The sequence below is a fragment of the Hemitrygon akajei genome, chromosome 22 (assembly GCF_048418815.1).
Source record: "Hemitrygon akajei chromosome 22, sHemAka1.3, whole genome shotgun sequence".
NCBI classification, from domain to species: Eukaryota; Metazoa; Chordata; class Chondrichthyes; order Myliobatiformes; family Dasyatidae; genus Hemitrygon; species Hemitrygon akajei.
In genome coordinates this window covers 41,639,729-41,661,978 of record NC_133145.1, presented here as the reverse complement: position 1 = coordinate 41,661,978, position 22,250 = coordinate 41,639,729, and the positions used below count along the sequence as shown (strand labels likewise).

At 42.5% G+C, this 22,250-nt stretch overlaps 1 protein-coding gene across 9 annotated transcripts in view; it reads left to right on the top strand.

The window, feature by feature from the left end:
- The window catches only part of LOC140714659 (L-xylulose reductase-like), a 57,342-nt gene that overhangs the window by 17,450 nt on the left and 17,642 nt on the right, over positions 1 to 22,250 (top strand). For 3 of the 9 annotated variants that reach the window (XM_073026092.1, XM_073026093.1, XM_073026095.1), the window contains exons 6-8: positions 6,744 to 6,808; positions 7,995 to 8,112; positions 13,554 to 13,627. In XM_073026092.1, coding sequence (XP_072882193.1) covers positions 6,744 to 6,808; positions 7,995 to 8,112; positions 13,554 to 13,579 — 209 coding nt within the window. In that variant the 3' untranslated portion in view covers positions 13,580 to 13,627. Of the gene's footprint in view, positions 1 to 6,743; positions 6,809 to 7,994; positions 8,113 to 11,598; positions 14,776 to 16,188; positions 16,855 to 22,250 lie in introns of those variants that run through there. The other 6 variants (XR_012095966.1, XM_073026094.1, XR_012095965.1 and 3 more) reach the window with 6 other exon arrangements.

The window sequence follows — 22,250 nt, the reverse complement described above, 5'->3', positions numbered from 1 at the left end:
ACTTTGGGAGTAAGAACAGGAAGGCAGATTATTATCTGAATGGTGTAGAGTTGGGTAAGGGAGAAATACAAAGAGATCTCGGAGTCCTTGTTCATCAGTCACTGAAGGTGAATGAGCAAGTGCAGCAGGCAGTGAAGAAGGCTAATGGAATGTTGGCCTTTATTACAAAGGGAATTGAGTACAAGAGCAAGGAAATCCTCTTGCATTTGTACAGAGCCCTGGTGAGATCACACCTGGAGTATTGTGTACAGTTTTGGTCTCCGGGGTTAAGGAAGGACATCCTGGCTGTAGAGGAAGTGCAGCGTAGATTCACGAGGTTAATTCCTAGGATGTCTGGACTGTCTTACGCAGAGAGGTTAGAGAGATTGGGCTTGTACACGCTGGAATTAAGGAGATTGAGAGGGGATCTGATTGAAACATATAAGATTATTAAGGGATTGGACAAGATAGAGGCAGGAAATATGTTCCAGATGCTGGGAGAGTCCAGTAACAGAGGGCATGGTTTGAGAATAAGGGGTAGGTCATTTAGGACAGAGTTAAGGAAAAACTTCTTCTCCCAGAGAGTTGTGGGGGTCTGGAATGCACTGCCTCGGAAGGTAGTGGAGGCCAATTCTCTGGATGCTTTCAAGTGTTACGAAAACCCCGTAACCAGGTAACTTACCAGCAAAGATAGATGGATCAGCTGAGTCGGATGCTACTATTTTCAACCGTTTTATTCAACAAGGGCACAAACGTATGGTTAATACAAAACATTCAGATCATCAAAACTCAATCTAAAACACCGGTGTAATAATAATCATTCAAAACACAAGCTCGATCGTCATCTAGGGGTAATGTAGATTTTATATCGTTCACTGGATATCTAAAAGTCTTTTAGATCACGGCAGTTTCACTTAGTTGCCGGCGGAAGTGTCGCGTTGGTGCACTTTTAGTTAGAAAGACAGAGAACATGAAGCATTTACCCGACAGGTTTTCCAACCTGTAGGAGGTAGTCGGAAGTCTCGTTGGGGGAATGGACTCTCATCTGTGGCTTCCCCTGTAGCTAGGCCGTCTTCCGTGGTGAAGTCGCCAATCCCAGGCAAGGGAAGGACGCACACGAACCCCACCACCGGCTGTAGCTATTAAAACGCTGTCGCAGGATTTCTAGCGTTTCTCCTTCGTGTGTTTCCTTGGTGCATCTGAGGGTCCTCCCCTCAGACCCGCCTTTATACTTCTTCACGGGATCGCAGGTGTCAATCAAGTTGCAGGTAATGCGATCTCTCTCTCAACCAGCCCACTTTGCCCGAGGGCTTTTCAGGTGGTCTCCATGAGACAATAGTCAAAGTCACTTTTTATTCTGCTTCTTGGGAGAACGTGGTCTTTCGCACGTCTCTCTCTCTTGGGTCAGTTGACCCCCCCTTAACTAGAGTTCTTGCGATTTTCACAAAGGAGGGGGCCAACGGCATAACACCTCCCCCCATAATGGGTTTTTAACCAGCGGTTAAAAACAGGTTGACACAGGAATTAATTTTTTTTTTTTTTTTTTAATCTACATACTACACAAGCTTTTCTCTTCACAGAGTACTACTGTTATACATTCAAGTCAGTATCTAAACAGGTAACAAGTACAGTGCCCCTTTTCTTTAATACCTTAACCTCATGTGCCATACTAACGCCTGGTAGCATCAAACTTCAGCTCAATAACCACCTTATTTATTTGCTTTCTTCAGCAACATAACTAAGGAGGTGTGATCTTAGCTTACATACATCTACAAAGGTTCATGCAAAAGACAAATTTTTATGCTACTTTCAAACTTAACAGTCAAGCTTCCATGGGTGTTGTCTTTATTATTCACATACTTTGTCAAAATCCCTTAAAACCGGCTTCTGCCATTTTAAAAATCGCGTCCCCATTAACCCTCGCCTTTTTTCCGGTTATTTCCCTCGTGGCGATCTTGGGCACCCTGGCGAAATAGGCTTTCGCCCGCTCCTTTCATAGGAGTTATTTTATCAGCGTGTTCCAAACTTAGACCACCCAATTCCTTAATTTTAGGCAATTTGTCGTTTTTCTCTTCAGGACCCGTCATGCTATTAGTTTCCAATTTAAGATCCGCAAGCGATCTCGCTTTGTTCAGACAGCATTTCAAATTCTGCCTTTTCACACCACACTCTGGAATAACAATAGCGTGTGGGGCCCCTTTACCTTCCAACTCAACCTGTAATTGATTCACAGGCTTTGTGGTACCGAGCCATTGTCTCTGTAGCCTGGTTGCTGCTTTTGATATCAGTCCAGCCTTTAAATTTTCTTCATTCAATTTGGGAACTACACATCCCCCTTTCCCTTGAGTTCCGTGACTAGGTTCAGCACCATGTGTATCCCCATCTTGGACACACTCAAACGGGACATTGGCCTCTTCCAGGTTTTCAACACCCGTACCTTTTTCAAATTCTAACGTCCCCCCCTCCTTCCAGTAACTCTCCAGGCAGCCCCCTGTTGGGGAAGGCGCAACCCTGCGAGCTGAAACAACCTCCTCGGCCATGTCAGCTGACTTCTCCACAGCAAGGATACCCTTCTTCTCTAAGACTGCCCTCATTTCACTCTCGGGACCATCGAGAACATCTTTAGAACTCTCAACTTCTCCAAACAATTCTGCCAAACCAGACAGATCAACCACGTCCAACTCTGGACGTTTTAACAGCTTTATCCGTTTCTCATCTTTATTTCCTACCTCTAGGACCTTTCTCTTCACTAAGGGGGGAGCTATCTCCTCGCCCTTACCCCCTTTTACTTTACTACCTTCCGTTTTACCACCCTCTGAACCCTCGTGGTGTAGGGTCGGTAAAAACGTCTGGGCCAATTTCAAACTGCGCGCTGTCCCAGTCGCCGCTCTCGACAGGCTGCGAGTGACCGCGCATGCGCGATAGCTCGGGGACTCCATGGGCGGGGCCTCAACTATCAGGGCGGTTCCCATCTTCCCACCCGCGAGGTCATTACCCAACAGGAGGTCCACGCCCTCCCCCGGTAACTCCGGCAGGACTCCTAGCTCCACAGGTCCCGACACCAACTCGCAATCGAGAAAGACCCTATGCAAAGGCACGACCGCGGTCTGGTTCCCGATTCCTCTCAGGGCAACCTCCCCCGTCCGAGGGCCGAAATTTAACACATTACGGCTAATTAACGATAGTTCCGCCCCCGTGACTCTCCAAATTCGTACGGGGATGGGGGGGTCCCCTTCCCTCAAAGACACGGTTCCTTCGGAACTAAATGTCTCCCGCCCCTCCGGTACTCCATCTACCTGGGGCCCTCTTGTCAACTTCCTGATTACCACTGCACGCCCGATAGGGGTCGCTGCTCTCTCCCTCTCTGGCTCCTTTCTCGGAGCAAAGCATTTTGATGCAATATGTCCCACCTTTCCACAATTAAAACAGTTTAAACCAGGAGATCTCCAGGTTTCCTGTCTGTTATCCTCACTTTTTGTGCTAGCTCCCGGCGGAGTTTCTCCCTTAGCCGGCGGACTTTCCCTACCATTCCGACGGTCTCTCGGGTAACTTTTTGGCGAGGAAAACTTTGTCTTGTGGGTTAGGGCATATTCATCTGCGAGCCTAGCCATCTCTGAGATGGACTGATTCGTCCTCTCATTTAAATACATTCGGATCTCTTCCGGAACGCAACCTTTAAATTCCTCAATCAAAACTAACTCCCTGAGACGCCCATAGTTCTCGGCCACCTTTTCAGCTGTGCACCAACGGTCCAAGAGCACACCCTTCTCATGGGCTAGCTCTGTATACGTTTGATTCCACCCTCTTTTTAAATTTCGGAACCTTTGTCTATACGCCTCAGGTACTAACTCGTAACCTCGGAGAATGGCCTCCTTTACTTGATCATAATTCCCGTCCCTTTCTGTGGGCAGCGCGGCATATACCCGCTGTGCTTTTCCTCGTAACACACTTTGTAACAACGCCACCCATTGCTCTCTGGGCCACTGCTGATTCCCTGCCATCTTTTCAAAGAGCAAGAAATAACTATCAACATCCGTCTCCTCGAACGGGGGGACCAACCTCAACGCCCGACTAATATCAAACCCCTCCTCTCTCTCTTCCCCTTGAGTTCTTCGCTCTTGCTTTCGCCTGTCCAGCTCCAATTCATGGTTCCTTTGTTTCTCTTTCTCTTCTGCTTCTAGCTGCTTTAGTTTGAACACATGCTCTCTTTCCACAGCCCTTTCCTTTGCGGCTCTCTCTTTTTCCCTCTCAGCTCTCTCGGCTTCTTTTTCCCTCTCAGCTCTCTCGGCTTCTCTCTCTGCAGCCTTCTGAGCTGCTTCTACTTCTAGCTGCTTTATTTTAAACTCATGTTCCAGCCTTGCTTTCTCCAACTCTGCCTGATTTGTCCCACTCACTAATCTCCTTTCGGGAATATTTTCCAACTCCTCAGCTGCAAACACCTTCTTCCCAACGTAATGCTGTTGTATGACCCTTCGCACTTCCTGCTTTTTCATTGCTGGCTTCACCGCTGTGAGGTCTAATGCCTGCGCCAAACTTACCAAGTCTGATTTTGTAGCTTTCCATAGCGCCTCTACCGTCGGGTTTCTCCTAAATTCCTGCACATCCATCTTTGCTGGTTTCTCGTCTGGCTACCTGCGTAACCAGATTTAAGTTTGGACTTACAGCCCGATTCACTGACCCTCCCGTTTGGTTTCAAATCCGGGACGAGAACCCCACTTGTTACGTAAACCCCGTAACCAGGTAACTTACCAGCAAAGATAGATGGATCAGCTGAGTCGGATGCTACTATTTTCAACCGTTTTATTCAACAAGGGCACAAACGTATGGTTAATACAAAACATTCAGATCATCAAAACTCAATCTAAAACACCGGTGTAATAATAATCATTCAAAACACAAGCTCGATCGTCGTCTAGGGGTAATGTAGATTTTATATCGTTCACTGGATATCTAAAAGTCTTTTAGATCACGGCAGTTTCACTTAGTTGCCGGCGGAAGTGTCGCGTTGGTGCACTTTTAGTTAGAAAGACAGAGAACATGAAGCATTTACCCGACAGGTTTTCCAACCTGTAGGAGGTAGTCGGAAGTCTCGTTGGGGGAATGGACTCTCATCTGTGGCTTCCCCTGTAGCTAGGCTGTCTTCCGTGGTGAAGTCGCCAATCCCAGGCAAGGGAAGGACGCACACGAACCCCACCACCGGCTGTAGCTATTAAAACGCTGTCGCAGGATTTCTAGCGTTTCTCCTTCGTGTGTTTCCTTGGTGCATCTGAGGGTCCTCCCCTCAGACCCGCCTTTATACTTCTTCACGGGATCGCAGGTGTCAATCAAGTTGCTGGTAATGCGATCTCTCTCTCAACCAGCCCACTTTGCCCGAGGGCTTTTCAGGTGGTCTCCATGAGACAATAGTCAAAGTCACTTTTTATTCTGCTTCTTGGGAGAACGTGGTCTTTCGCACGTCTCTCTCTCTTGGGTCAGTTGACCCCCCCTTAACTAGAGTTCTTGCGATTTTCACAAAGGAGGGGGCCAACGGCATAACACAAGAAGGAGCTGGATAGGTATCTTATGGATAGGGGAATCAAGGGATATGGGGACAAGGCAGGAACTGGGTATTGATAGTAATTGATCAGCCATGATCTCAAAATGGCGGTGCAGGCTCGAAGGGCTGAATGGTCTACTTCTGCACCTATTGTCTATTGTCTATAATTCATATTTACACGCAACCTCATAACTTTTTTTTCTGGGTATTCTTGTGGCTGCTGTTCAGGCCACCATTGTGGAAGCTGGGTATTCTGAAAAGACTGTGTTAACATGAATACTGACAATATTACTTAGTGTCCTGCAGATGTGCAATAGTCTAAAGGAGAAGAGAGAGATGGGAGAAAAACATCTAGGGTCTGAACCCTAGCTGATAAACCTCAAGTGGAAATGCACTTCCCAGTTAGATTTACTAAAGTGACTTGAAGGACAGTTTCATTATACATCCCTCAACAATTATGCTGATGTTAGCAGAAACTACACAAAGTAGTCCTTGCTGCTTCTAAACATTTCAGTCCCTCCTGCATTTGCCTTCTAGCTCATGGGAGCTTCAGGCCAGTCGAAGTGCTTGTATAGGTGGAGTTCAGTAACCCCCATAGTTGTTACCTAATCAACCATTGTTAACAACCATTACTTCATGGGCTCACTGACTTCAAATTAGATACAAGTTAACAGAGGCAGCTTTTAAACACTTCAACCATTGGATGAGCATTTTGTTAAACCTTTTTGATCAAGTTGCCTCCCTGTAGTCCTAAGCCTCATGTTAGTCATGCACCAGATAGTAATTGGCCATAAAGTGCTGGCTGTTGTTTTTTCAATCAGCTGCTGTACCTCCTAGATGCAGAAGGATTGTTTCCGTAAAGGGGAAGCCTTTTAGGACCGAGATAAGTAAAAGCTTCTTCACACAGAGAGTGGTGAATCTGTGGAATTCTCTGCCACAGGAAACAGTTGAGGCTGGTTCATTGGCTATATTTAAGAGGAAGTTAGATATGGCCCTTGTGGCTAAAGGGATCGGGGGTATGGAGAGAAAGCAGATACAGGGTTCTGAGTTGGATGATCAGCCATGATCATACTGAATGGCGGTGCAGGCTCGAAGGGCTGAATGGCCTACTCCTGCACCTATTTTCTATGTTTCTATATCAAACTTTCAAAACTGGAATATTGTTCCTCCTGTGTTTTATCAATCGCTCACTATGTTGGTTACTTGTTGTTTTTCTCTGCTTTTTAAGGTGCCTCAAAAGGAGCTGTTGATATGCTAACAAAAGTGATGGCATTTGAGCTGGGACCACACAAGGTAAGCACTGACATGACCAGACAATGAGCATGGAAATGATTATCTGATACTGTGAATAATTCTCCGAAAGCTCTAGTGAGATCTAGCCAGAAAAGGTTAACTGTAATCACCCTGTTTATTGATGTATCTTGACATGGGAGCTTTTTCTTCCATCTAATAGCAATTCAGGTTTGTTAATATTTACTAACTTCCTCATGGAACACATTTCCTTAGATCTACTAATCCTGTTTTCAAAATGGAGTTTTTAAACCAAATGAAACTAAAATGTGGTTTTGAACCAACCAGCAACGTGGAACATCACTTCCATTGGCCCAGTAATTGAACCTTGGATGTCATGTTCATGTAAGTGCATTATTAACGTAGAATGCATGCAGAACAGTACAGCACAGTATAGGCACTTCGACCCAGGACATTGTGCTGACCAATGTAACCAACTCCACAATAAATCTAAACTTTCCATCCTACGCAGCCCATAGCCCTCCATTTTTTGTTACATCATTTACTTATTCAACAGTCATTTAAGTGTCTCTGTTGTATCAGCCTCTGTCACCATCCACACCTACCACTCTGTGTGTCAAACAAAATGCCCCTGATGTGGTTTGAACTTACTGTAATGGAAGTCCTCTGGTATTGGCTATTACCACACGGGGGAAAAAGTGCTGTCTGTACACTCTGTCTATTCCTTTTATAACCTTCTACACCTCTGTCAAGTCACCTGTTGTCCTTTGTTGCTCCAAACAGAGCTCGTTTATTATTACTATAGAAACCAGTTTAACCTGAATTAGTTTGAAAATACTTCATGCCATCTTGAGGTCGAAATGAAAATGAGGTCTTCACAGATTGCTGAAATGTTCTACCATTCTTGATGGTGCATCTAGACTATTTGGGCCATCTGAGGATGTATTTTAGTATGATTTCACCAGCAGAGGGACTTCAGCAGTTTCCTGTGATTACTTCTGAAACTACTGTTTATTTTACATGGTATGAAGAGTTAATAGCAATTGCCACAATATTGTACGGACTAATTTGAAAAATGAACCGTGTAGCAAGGATATTGAACTTTACAGATGTGGTTCAGATTTCTCAGTTTGTTCATTTTGCAAGGGATTTCTGGAATTTTAAAGGTGAAGATTTAAAAGTACCTAGTTTATGTTGTAATAAAGCAGCATTTTTGAATCTGGCACAGATAAGAGTGAATGCCGTGAACCCCACAGTGGTGATGACTGCAATGGGTCGGATTGCATGGAGTGAGCCAGTGAAAGCATCAGGAATATTGTCTCGCATCCCAATGGGCCGGTTTGCAGGCAAGTGACAAGGATAATTTTGACACTTTGGATGTTCACTCTGAGGTGTATTCACAGTCCTGATACAGCTTGACCACAGCTATCATGGACCATAACATGAACCATGAATTTGTCTGGGTGTGTATTGGGCATCATTTACTCCAGTTTTATAAAACTAGCAGGACTGGAGCTCTTGTAGTTAGCGGGGTCAAGGGATATGGGGAGAGGGCAGGAACGGGGTACTGATTGTGTATGATCAGCCATGATCACAGTGAATGGCGGTGCTGGCTAGAAGCGTCGAATGGCCTATTCCTGCACCTATTGTCTATTGCTCTAATAATCGGTGGCTTCTGAATCCAGTACAAATAAGTGCTGGTGTCTCAACAAGATTAAACATGATTTAAAGATTTTAATTACCAATAAATATTATAGAAAGCCGGCAAATAGTATTTTTGAACTTCAAAGTTCAGCGGGGCCTTGTAAACTACCTGAATTAAAATATATTATCTTTTAATCTTAATCATAGACAAAACTTTGCTTTTGCATTTTGCAAAGACGTAAGTTTGTAATACAGAAATTAAGGCTATATTTGTGCCAGAAACTTTGAAGATGACGGCTACCCAGAACAACAGGTTGAGGATTAAATAAAACCTTGCAATCACTTCGTGTAGTTCATAAAAAAACAAAAGCTATCCAATATTAAAATTTTAGTTTCAAGTTATGACCTAACATCCACCTTTTTGGGATGTGCAAAAGTTTTAAGGGTTAAGCACTGTCTGGTAATCCCTTTTGAACACTTTTATATATGAATGATACTGGTTTGTTTTGTGTAGAATTTTGTTCAGAGTACTAGCAATATAGATCACAGAAACTAACCCTTTGGCCCAAATTGTCCATGCTGACCAAGGTGCCCAAGCTGGGTTCCATATCCTAAGCAATTCCTATATAAGGTTATCCGTAAATTCAAAGATGTCTTCCACCATCAGCGATTTAGAAACATAGAAAGTCTACAGCACAATACAGGCTCTTTGGCCCACAGAGCTGTGCTGAACATGTCCTTACTTTAGAAATTACCTAGTATTACCCAAAGCCCTCTATTTTACTAAGCTCCATGTACCTAGCCAGGAGTCTCTTAAAAGACCCTATTGTATCTGCCTCCACCACCGTTGCTGGCAGCCCATTCCACGCACTCACCACTCTGCATAAAAAAACCTGCTGCTGACATCTCTGTACCTGCTTCTAAGCACCTTAGACCATTCCCTCTCATGTTAGCCATTTCAGTCCTGGGAAAAAGCCTCTGACTATCCGCATGATCAATGCCTCTCATCATCTTGTACACCTCTATTAGGTCACCTCCCATCTTCCGTCGCTCCAAGAAGAAAAGGCCGAGTTCACTCAAGCTATTCTCATAAGGCATGCTCCCCAATCCTGGCAACATCCTTGTATAAATCTCCTCTGCACCCTTTCTATGTTTTTCACATCCTTCCTGTAGTGAGGCGACCAGAACTGAGCACAGTACTCCAAGTGGGGTCTGACCAGGGTCCTATACAGCTGCAACATTACCTCTTGATTCCTAAACTCAATCCCATGATTGCCTTTTTGACCACAGAGTCAACCTGCACAGCAGCTTTGAGTGTCTTATGGACTCAGAACCCAAGATCCCTCTGATCTTCTACACTGCCAAGAGTCTTACCATTAACACTGTATTCTGCCATCACATTTGACTTACCAAAATGAACCACCTCACACTTATCTGTGTTGAACTCTCTCAGGAGATTAGTGTGCAAACTTAAAGCACACAGTATTGGGGGTGTGGTATTGACGTGGATAGAGAATTGGTTGGCAGACAGGAAGCAAAGAGTGGGAAGAAATGGGACCTTTTCAGAATGGCAGGCAGTGACTAGTGGGGTACCGCAAGGCTCAGTGCTGGGACCCCAGTTGTTTACAATATATATTAATGATTTAGACGAGGGAATTAAATGCAGCATCTCCAAGTTTGCGGATGACACAAAGCTGGGCGGCGGTGTTAGCTGTGAGGAGGATGCTAAGAGGTTGCAGGGTGACGAATAGGTTAGGTGAGTGGGAAAATTCATGGCAGATGCAATTTAATGTGGATAAATGTGAGGTTATCCACTTTGGTGGCAAGAACAGGAAAACATTATTATCTGAATGGGGACCGATTAGGGAAAAGGGAGGCGCAACGAGACCTGGGTGTCATTGTACACCAGTCATTGAAAGTGAGCATGCAGGTACAGCAGGCGGTGAAAAAGGCGAATGGTATGTTGGCATTCATAGCAAGAGGATTCGAGTATAGGAGCAGGGAGGTTCTGCTGCAGTTGTATAAGGCCTTGGTGAGACCACACCTGGAGTATTGTGTGCAGTTTTGGTCCCCTAATCTGAGGAAAGACATTCTTGCCATAGAGCGAGTACAAAGAAGGTTCACCAGATTGATTACTGGGATGGCAGGACTTTCATATGAAGAAAGACTGGATCGACTAGGCTTATACTCACTGGAATTTGGAAGATTGAGGGGGGATCTTCTAAAATTCTAGAGGGATTGGACAGGTTAGAGATAAAGGGGAAGCATTTTAGGACCAAGATGAGGAAAAACTTGTTCACACAGAGAGTGGTAAATCTGTGGAATTCTCTGACACAGGAAATAGTTGAGGCCAGTTCACTGGCTATATTTAAGAAGGGGTTAGATATGGCCCTTGTGGCTAAAGGGATCAGGGGGGTATGAAGAGAAAGCAGGTACAGGGTTCTGAGTTGGATGATCAGCTATGATCATACAGAATGGCAGTGCAGGCTCGAAGGGCCGAATGGCCTACTCCTGCACCTATTTTCTATGTTTCTATCTGCCACTTCTCAGCCCAGTTTTGCATCCTATCAATGTCCCGCTGTAACCTCTGCCAGTCCTGCTCACTATCTACAACACTCCCAACCTTTGTGTCATCAGCAAATTTACTAATGCATCCCTCCATTTCCTCATCTAGGTCGTTTATAAAAATCACAGAGTAGGGGTTCCAGAACAGATCCCAGAGGCACTGACCTCCATGCAGAATATCAACTGTCTACAACCACTCTTTCCCTTTTCTGGGCAAGCCAATTCTGGATCCACAAAGATCCCCCTTGGATCCCATGCCTCCTTACTTTCTCAATAAGTCTTGCATGGGATACCTTATCAAATGCCTTGCTGAAATCCATATACACTACATCTACTGCTCTACCTTCATCAATGTGTTCAGCCTCATCCTCAAAAAATTCAATCAGGCTCGTAAATCACAACCTGCCTTTGACAAAGATTTTGTTAATATCATTCTCAAACTTCTTTGTCATGACTCCTACGTTGACATCCGAATCAGGACTGAGAACTCAGCTTTGTAGGACTCCACTGAACACAGCCTTTGAATCTACTCCTGCTCATCTTCGCTTCACGGGGAAAGGTCATCAAATTGTATACCAACAAATTTTAGAGTAATACTTTTTTTATCCTCATTCCTCTTGCAGAACTTGAAGATGTAGTGAATGCAATAATCTTCCTCCTCAGTGACAAAAGTGCAATGATAAATGGAGTAACTCTGCTTGTGGATGGAGGATTTCTATCTTCATAAAACAATTCATGGGCTAATTATGGGTTCGTAAAAGAAAAATTCTGTTTAATCCAGTTGTAAATGGTTTTAACATTGCAAAGAGCCCACTTCAGACATTTCATTGTTTATTCCTGGGAACTTTGTGCGATAATGTTGCTGAAGTGTGTCAGATTTTCTAATGCATCTGTTCAAACTGAATGACTCTCTCAGTTTCTGTCTTTAATGCGGCATGGTAGTGTTGTAGTTAGCACAACCCTTCACGGTACCAGAGACCCGGGTTCATTTCCCAACACTGTGTGTAAGGAGTTCATACATTCTCCCCGTGATCGTGTTGGCTTCCTCTGGGTGCTCCAGTTTCTTCCCATGGTCCAAAGATGTACTGGTTGGGAGGTTATTTGGGCATTGTAAATGGTTCTGTGATTAGGCTAGGATTAAAATCGGGGGATTGTTGGGCAGCATTGTTCAAAGGGCCAATTCCTTGCTGTATCTCAATTAATAGAATCCCAAGCAAGAGAAAATCAGCAGCTGTTCGAAGTCAAAGTAATACACTCAAATTACTGGAGGAACTTTTCAATTCTCCTTCCCATTCTGACATGTCAGTCCATGGTCGTCTCTACTGCTGTGATGAGGATATATTCAAGTTAAAGGAGCAACACCTTATATTCCATCTGAGTAGCCTCCAACCTAGTGGCACGAACATCGATTTCACGAATGTGGTTATTGCTTCCCCCCCTTCACCATTCCCACTTTCCCCCCTCATCTTTTCTCCTTTCCTACCCATTTCCTCCATCTTCCCGCTTCCCCTACTTCCATAGCCCTCTGTGTTGTCCTATGAGATTCCTCTTCTCCAGTACTTCTTCTCTTTCACCAGATGACTTCCCAGGTCTTTACGTCAGCCATCCCACTCTTACGGTTTAACCTTTCACCTTGTATTTCTTCCTCTCCTTCCCCCTTCTTCTTATTCTGACCTGGTCTGTGTTTGCCAGTCCAACGAAGGGTCACGACCCAAAGCATTGACTGTTTACTCTTTTCCATAGATGCTTCCTGGCTTGCTGAGTTCATCCAGCATTTTGGAGGAACTCCAATACTTTATGTGTATTACATTAATTTAAATAAATAAGATTGTGGGCTTTAGTCTGATCATAAACCTCTACAGAGAGTTAGCATTATGAGTAGTGTTTTAAAAGAAAATCAATTAAAATGTTGCATCAGAGTGATTCATCAATATTTATAACAGTTTTGGTTCCAATGCAATCTGATTTCTTGAATTGCTGACAGCATGGAGAGCAGTTGTCTGAAAGCAAACTGCACTTAAAAGAAATCCAAACAAAAATTTGCCCGGGTATTTGGTGACCATAGACAATGGAGCAGAATTAGGGGCTTTGGCCCACTGAGTATTCTCCACCATTTCATCATGGCTGACTTTATTATCTTTCTTGAACCCCATTCCCCTGCCTTCATCCTGTAACCTTTGATGCCCTTCCCAATGAAAAACTTATCAACCTCTGCTTTAAATATACCCAATGACTTGGCCTCCCATGCTCCAATGTGGCAATGAATCCCATAGTTTGAGAGAGAATGAATGTTTCAGCTCTGACTTTAGAAATGATAATTAGATAATACACACACTTTAATTTGCAGAGCAGGATTAGTGATGTAGACTTGGTTTTGGTTTTATCTGAGTGGTTGATTTTTAAATCCGAGCTAACTTGCTTGAAGGAGGCTTAAAGTACACAAGAAATGGTCTGGGGGAGGGGGGTGGAATATATTAAACTTTGTCTGAAATCAGTGGGTTGGGTCGCATCTGTGGAGAGGAAAACAGAGTTAATGTTACACAATGATCTTGTGTTTTTTTCCTAAACTGACTACCAGACACAAACCGGAAAGGCTGCTTCTGAAACAGTGTAGGAGGGCAAAGGAGGATGTGAATGGGCCGGAGACCTGAGGTGAGAGCTAAAGAGAAGCTTAGTCATTATTGTAGAATGCACAGAGGGGATCTGTAAGATAATGTATTGAAAGCCTTTTTTGATTCTGGCAGTCAAATGTAGCAATATGGTGACCACACATGAAACTTTAAAAAAGCAACCCTTTAAAATGATCTTTTTGGGGGGACTACCAGAAGTGATTAAGTCCTTGATTCTTATAAAATGTCATGTCTGTATTGCATCAATTCCCTGTAACTGTTCCATTACAGATTGTGCTACAATAGCTCCATTAGGAGGCAGTACCATCTTTCTCATAACCAGCAAGAGCTAACTGGTGCAACAGTGTAGCTGAAAGTAAAGCATTATGTGAAGATGCTGATTTACCCAGTAGGAACTATTCTTTAAAGTTGTTTGTTAGCATTGCCAGCAGTGGAGGTAAAATGACACTTGGCACAGTAAACACAAATAGTAAGAAGGGTTTCTGGTCAAACAGGGACGGACTGACATGCAGTGCTTTCAGCGTTTCTTTAAACAGCAAACAAGATCGTGAGTGAAAAAACACTGGTCTGGGTTGCAAAACTCTTCACTTTATGTTAGGTAGTGCTGATTTATTTTCTGGACTGGAATCCAACACCAATGTGACAGTCTTGTGCTTCCAGAATTATTGCCACAATAGTGTTGTTCAGCCTTTGTGGTTGAGGTTATGCTGCAGCGGAAAACTTGCAGTGTAACTACTCTGCATCCTGTAGTTACTGTCTAATCATTAGCTGCTTTAAAAATTATTCTGCTTGAATTATTTACATTCCCTTGCACTTTGGGGTTGTGTTTATGTCAATTCTTGTCTAACTGGTGATAAGATATTAGTCTAAATAGATTCTTGATAGTTGGCATGAACGCAAGTGCCTTGATTCTGAAGAGTCCAAAGTGGTATGAAGGACTATTTTCAGTTGAATCTTTAAAATGTAATCAAAACATATGTATTACAAGGATCATAAAGAAAACAAGGCAATGTGTATACTACAATATTTAATGAAATTCATTTTAAAGCTCAATTTTGGGTTAAGAGTTTGCAGCTTCAGAATGTATCATTAGAAATCTTCAAACTTGTATGAATGCATTTAAGAAATTACGAAAAATCAAGACAAAAATAAACATTGATGTTCCTGGGAGTGCCGGAGCGTTTTCTGGGTTAGGGCTGGGATGTTAGAATAAAGTATTAGGGACCACACAAAAAAAAGGAAACAAAGTAGCTCAACACTGCAGACTTTCCCAGGGATTGGAAGTGGAAGATTTCTTCACTTTTTCACAAGCTGACAATAAAAGTCAACGGTGCCCTTCGAACAGAACAGAGGACGGGCTGCAATTATATTAGTTGCTAAAGCAAGAAGGTTTTAGCATCCAGCATCATGCGGAGTATTTATTTTCACACCAGATACTCAATATCTGAAATTATAGGTATTCTTGCGTCTCAAAACTATGTATCGCTGAGCATTTATGACAAAAGATCATTCATTTTTCATAATTAAGAATATGGGTTATTTCATATATTTACCCTTCTTCTCTTTGTGAATTATGGCAACAATCGTTTGTCCATTATTCCAGTTCATTCCTATTTTACCTTTATCTGTAACATGGATAGCAGAACTACCTGGCTTTGCAGCAATTCAAAATAATCTTGATTACTGACCACTGAAATCAATGGATTGAGCCAGAGTATAATGTGCTTACACTGCTATTTAGAGCAATACTGGCAAGGATGACCTGTTAGGATCATCTAGTCACAGAGTTAAAGTTATTCTCAACATTCAGTACAACGAGGCCCTCCCTATCAGTGACAGCTCTGGCTGTAAGAACAGCGGCTCACCAGCTCACGCCATTCTACGCAATGCACTTGCGTGTATATCAGTTTGCGATCATGATGCACACGCTCTATGCACATAGCATACTTTGCGTACACATAACAGAGTATTTGCATTTTCAGGAATATTTGTGATAGCAAAATGTCTTGCCATGTTACAACAATGTCCTGGTTACTGACTGTACCCAGATATGCAGCGGAGAAGTCTAAATGGGAACGCAGAAAAAGTATCTTTAGTGACACGTTGTACTTCATGGTTTTGTATGCTTAGAAATGTTGTCAGGCTGCTGCATGTAGTTTGGTGCTCTGTTGTTCGTAAGAAAATTTTCACCAACGTGCTTGAATGCCTTCCATGTGATTTTTCTCTGGTCCCACTAGAAGTTTTTCAAATTGCCTGTTGTTGATTACCTGTTTTATATGTGGACTGTCAAAACTGCCTTTCTTAGTCTTGGTATCAGTTATTCTGAGAAATATCTCTGTCAAATATCGAAACCCTTCACAGAAATGTTTGTGCCTGGTAACGGCAGATTCTATCCTTGAAGTCTTGAACCCAGTAATTCTGCTTTTGCCTTTGACAAACCCAAGTCTGACCAGGTCATTTAAATTCTGATCGAGTTATCAGATGAGGTTCACTTGGCATAAAGGGTTCAAAATCTGTATTGGTATTGGTGTCTTTTTCCATTCATGACTTATTCAACGTGTCATCGTCATTTGCCTCCTCTAGACTCCATGTGTCCGGTGGCTTCTGTATTGGAAGATTATCATCAGACGGCACAGGACTCATGGCTGAAAATTGGGGTACTCAGTGGAATTCTTGTTTCTAGCAGAGAAACAGACAATACTTTTTAAAAACTTTTTTTATTAAGTTTTCAAATGGTTACAGAAAGAAAAAAAATATACCCTTCCCCCCCTCCCCTTAGCCCCTCCCCCTAACAACCCTATAGAAAAAAAGGGAAAAAAAGTGCCTGGATATCGGAAGATCCCCACATGCTCCACGGAGTTCGTAATAACTTTAGTATATATATTTATTTCTTTCCCCAAATAACCAATTATTTTATCTTCAGAGCACCTATATATTTAATCCTGTCTTTTGTAAATAAGGGCGCCAAATTTTCAAAAATGTTTCATATCTCTTAAATTATAAGTAATTTTTTCAAGTGGAATACAGCTGGAAATATCATTCTTCCAACGATCTATACTTAAGTATGCATCCGATTTCCAAGTAACTGCACTAGCCTTTTTGGCTATGGCCGGTGCAATTTTTATGAATTCTTTCCGATATTTATTCAATTTGGGTTTTGATTTTATCCCTTCAATATCGCCTAATAAAAATAATATTAGATTATGTGGAAGTCATATTCCAATAATTTGTTCCAATAAAACTCTTAAATTTGTCCAAAAAGGTTGAATTTTAGAACATGCCCAAGTAGAATGTAAAAAAGTACCGATTTCTTGGTTACATCGGAAACACTGATCAGATAAGTTTGGATTTTATTTATTTATTTTTTGTGGTGTATTTTCAATGTTCGTCGACTCCCTGTCGGTTGCCTCCATATGCTTCAGTATTTGTTTTTTTTTAACTTTTAAGTCCTCCTGCGTGAGAGCCAACAGCTGCCCGTCATTTAAGTTTTTCTAGTCTGTAACTGAACAAACGTGCAGCAAATCTTTCACGGCAAGATTCGACACCAAACATGGCGCTTGTTTTCTGTAGAAGTGTCCTGTGCATGCGCAGTAGGAGGAGATTTGCTGAAATATCCGTTTCAATGTGGACAGAGATATTTTTTAAAACGCATAGTGTGGACGTCTATCGTTTTACGCGAAACCGGTGTTTTCAAAATTATCCGGTCTAGTGTGGATGTAGCCTAAATTCCAGCGAGTACAAGCCCAGAGCCATCAAACCCTTTTCATATGTTAACTCTTTTGTTCCTGGGATCATTCTAATGAATCTCCCTTAGGTCTCGCTCCAATGCCACCACAACCTTTTTTCAGGTAAGGTACCCAAAACCAAGAGTCTCCCGGCCAAACACATCTGCACCAGATGCATCAAGTTGCAGCTTCGCAGAGAATGTATTAAGGAACTGGAGTGGCAGCTTGATAACCTTTGGTTCATACGGGAGAATGAGGAGGTGGTAGATTGGAGCTACAAGGAGATAGTCATCCCCAGGTTGCAGGGGACAGGAAACTGGGTGACTGTCAGGAGTAGGAAGGGAAATACACAGTCAATGCAGAGTAGCCACTTACCTCAGTAAGTACACCACTTTAGACACTGCTGAGGGGGATGACCTACTAGGAGGTCAAGGGTGAAATCAGATGAGAAGTTTAAGGGGAACACGAGGGAAAACTTCGTCACTCAGAGTATCATGAGATTGAGGAATGAGCTGCCAAATTAAGTGCTGCTTGTGAGCTCGATTTCAATGCTTAAGATAAGTTTGGATAGGTGCAAGGCTAGTAGGGATATGGAGGGCTATGGGGCCCAGTGCAGTTCAATAGGAATAGGCAGTTTAAATGGCTTAACACACTTTGGATGGTTTAAAGGACCTGTCCCTGTGCTGTATTTTTCTGACCATCACACGGTGTTCACTGTTTATGAACCCATGAATTCATCAGCTTTCTGACCTTTTTTTAAACTTTGCTGTCTCCTCCCAAAGAAGCACGTGCTGTGCTTTTTAAAAAACTTGACCAATTCTCACGACACTTTTTAACTTGAATGTCTCGCTGCACTTCAACAGGTAGGAGCCGTCTGGGGTTAATTTTTTAAAAACCTCTACAGCTCAGGTTGGAGGAGCAACACCTTATATTCCATCTGGGTAGCCTCCAACCTGATGGCATGAACATTGAAATCTCTAACTTCTGTTAATGCCCCTCCTCCCCTTCTTACCACACCCTTTATTTATTTATCTATGTATTTATTTGTTTGTTTGTTTATTTATTTGTTTATTTATTTATTATTTATCTATCTATCTATCCCTCCATCCCCTCCCCCTTTTTTTCCCTCTCTTTTCTCTCTCTCTGTCCCTCTCACAATCACTGCTTGCCTGCTCTCCCATCTTCCTCTGGTGCTCCCCTCACCCTTTCTTTCTCCCTCGGCCTCCCGTCCCGTGATCCTCCCCCTTCTCCAGCTCTGTATTCCTTTTGCCAATCAACTTTCCAGCTCTTAGCTTCATCCCTCCCCCTCCTGTCTTCTCCTATCATTTCGGATCTCCCCCTCCCCGTCCCACTCTCAAATCTCTTACTGTCTCTTCTTTCAGTTAGTCCCGACGAAGGGTCTCGGCCCAAAACGTCGACTGTACTTCTTCCTATAGATGCTGCTTGGCCTGCTGCATTCCACCAGCATTTTGTGTGTGTTGCTCTTTACCGCTGTTATGTTTTGTAACTCCAAAACATAAAAACTAACTGAAATGAAAACAAGGAAACTGGGAATGCGGGTCTAGCTTTGATTTTATGTGAAGTGAAACGTATATGTATGATGTAGCATCATTATGATGTATACTGGTACATTTAACATATAATGCATTATGTATACAATAAAGAATGCTTAATTCTGGTGTTCCCAACCTGGGGCCTATAGGCCCCTTCGTTTATGGCAGGTGTGCATGGAATGAAAAATGTTAGGAACCCCTGGCTTAATCTAACAATGTAGTTACAATATTACTGAAATATTTTATACACATCAAACACCACTAGTCACCGGCAGCCAATCATTCCCACTCTTGGCCTCCTACTAGTCAGCTAATCTCATATCCATGCCAGTATCTTTCCTGTAACACAATGGGCTCTTATCTTGATCAGCAGCCTTATGTGCAGTACCTTATCAATGACCTGAAAATCCAAGTAAATAACATCCAATAACTCTCCTTTGTCTGTTATCCCCTTAAAGAATTCCAAAATTTCCCCTTAAGGAAACCATCCTGACTTCAGCCTATTTTATCATGGGCCTCCATGTACCCCAAAATCTCATCCTTAATAATGGACTCTAACATCTTGGCAACTAAAGTCAGGTTAACAGGCATATAATTTCCCTTATTTTGCCTTTCTCCCTTCTTGAAGGGTGGAGTGATATTTGCAAGTTTCCATTCCTTCAGAACCATTCCAGAATCTAGTGATACTTGAAAGATCATGATGCCTCCACAATCTCTTCAGCCATCTCTTTCAGAACCCTGGGATACTGTCTTTCAGCTTCCTAAGCACTTTCTCCTATATAGTAGTAATAACACTCACTTCTGCTCCCTGGCAAATTGCTGTTGTGTTCCACAGTGATCCATCAATCGCCATCTGTCATTTCTTTGTTCCCCATTACTACCTTTTCAGCAATGTTTCCAGTGCCTGGATATCCACTCTCCTCTCTCTTTTACTTTATGTATTTTTTTTAAAATGTTGATATCCTCTTTTATATTATTGGCTAGCTTACCATCATATTTCATCTTATCTCTCCTTATTGCTTTTTAGTTGCTTTCTGTTGATTTTTACAAGCTTCCTAATCCTCTAACTGTAGTTTGCTGGATAAAGGTGTTGGAGCGGAAGACCAGCCATGATATTGTTGAATGCTGAACCAGACTCAAAGGACTGAATAACCTGAGCTCCGATTTCATATGTTCTAACAGACATTGACATGAATCTGGCCGAAGGAATATTCCTTATTTCTGATGTTTAGAAGTAGAGTAGGTGGGAGTGGAGGATGCTATCACGTATTTGCTGCACAAATCACTCTCTCACCTAGATGGGGTCAGTTGTGCTGTGAGGATTACATTCCTTGACTTCTCTAGTGCCTTTAACACCATCCAGCCCAAGATCTTAAAGCACAAACTAACGGAGATGGGAGTAGACTCTCACATGGTGGATTGGATAGTGGACTACTTGACAGATAGACCTCAGTATGTGCGGTTGGGAGACTGTAGGTCTGACACGGTGGTCAGCAGCACAGGAGCGCCACAGGGAACCGTACTCTCTCCAGTCCTGTTCACCCTGTACACATCTGACTTCCAATATAACTCGGAGTCCTGCCATGTGCAGAAGTTCGCTGATGACACGGCCATAGTGGGGTGTGTCAGGAATGGACAGGAGGAGGAGTATAGGAAACTGATACAGGACTTTGTGATATGGTGCAACTCAAACTACCTGCGTCTCAATGTCACCAAGACCAAGGAGATGGTGGTGGACTTTAGGAGATCTAGGCCTCATATGGAGCCAGTGATCATTAATGGAGAATGTGTGGAGCAGGTTAAGACCTACAAGTATCTGGGAGTACAGTTGGACGAGAAGCTAGACTGGACTGCCAACACAGATGCCTTGTGCAGGAAGGCACAGAGTCGACTGTACTTCCTTAGAAGGTTGGCGTCATTCAATGTCTGCAGTGAGATGCTGAAGATGTTCTATAGGTCAGTTGTTGAGAGCGCCCTCTTCTTTGTGGTGGCGTGTTGGGGAGGAAGCATTAAGAAGAAGGACGCCTCACGTCTTAATAAGCTGATAAGGAAGGCGGGCTCTGTCGTGGGCAAAGTACTGGAGAGTTTAACATCGGTAGCTGAGCGAAGGGCGCTGAGGAGGCTACGGTCAATTATGGAAAACCCTGAACATCCTCTACATAGCACCATCCAGAGACAGAGAAGCAGTTTCAGCGACAGGTTACTGTCGATGCAATGCTCCTCAGACAGGATGAAGAGGTCAATACTCCCCAATGCCATTAGGCTTTACAATTCAACTGCCAGGACTTAAGAACTTTTTTTAAAGCTATTATTAATGCTTTTTGAGTTAGTGATTTAGATGCATATCATATTATTACTGAGTTAAGTATTGTATGTAATGAGTTTTTGCTACAACAAGTGTATGGGACATTGGAAAAAATGTTGAATTTCCCCATGGGGATGAATAAAGTATCTATCTATCTATTTTATTTAAATGGAAAGAATCTAATCCCCCGACTACATTTCAATGGTTTTTCCAAACTATAACATGTTTAAACTTAGAGAAAATTAGGAGTGGCACTATCGAACCTTCGGTTAAATTTGAAGAAACTTGGAGGCCATTTATTCAACATTTTCATATGATGTTAGCTGACTTTTTCCGAATCCTTCTCAATAACTTTTTGTTTGTGTATAGAGGAGCGGGTTAATGACAAATAATGATCTTAACCAATGAAACATGGCAGCCCAGCTTTTGTTTTGTTTTTATTTGTTTTGTTTTAGTTTAGGGGGACTTTTTTTTCTCTGTAAATTTTTTTAAAAATCTTTTTCATGTTTAGTTACTAAGAGAATGGGAGGCTTAGATTACATATGTTACTCGGAGTCTGTTTCTGTATACGTTAACCGTTATTAATGTAATCCCGATCTCTTTGTATCATTATCATTGTTATGTTTATCTACTCGAAACTTAATAAAAAAGATTGAGAAAGAAAGCGGTAGAGTCAACAGCATAAAAAATTCTGATCACACTGCATGTTGACCTTTCCAGGCACTGTTAGAGATTTTGTAGAGGCTGGGCTCAGCATGATTTCATGAATTAATCTTCCTGTAGAAAATGCTTATAGATTAAACTATAATTTGTTCTCTCCTTAACCAGAAATAATTAATCTACACAAAACAAATCTTTGCCCAGAAATTGCAGTACTTTTGAAGTACTTGAAGTCCTATATTATTGACTGCTATTTTGTCACCATTGGAAGGAAAGAATACTTTCACACACATTGACTGGTTTGGAGACCAACAGAGCAGTTCCAACCCGTAATCACTAAAGCCTTCCTTAGATTTTGGTTGCAGCGAGCTTTTAATTCTCACTCCAACCTTGTGAACATAA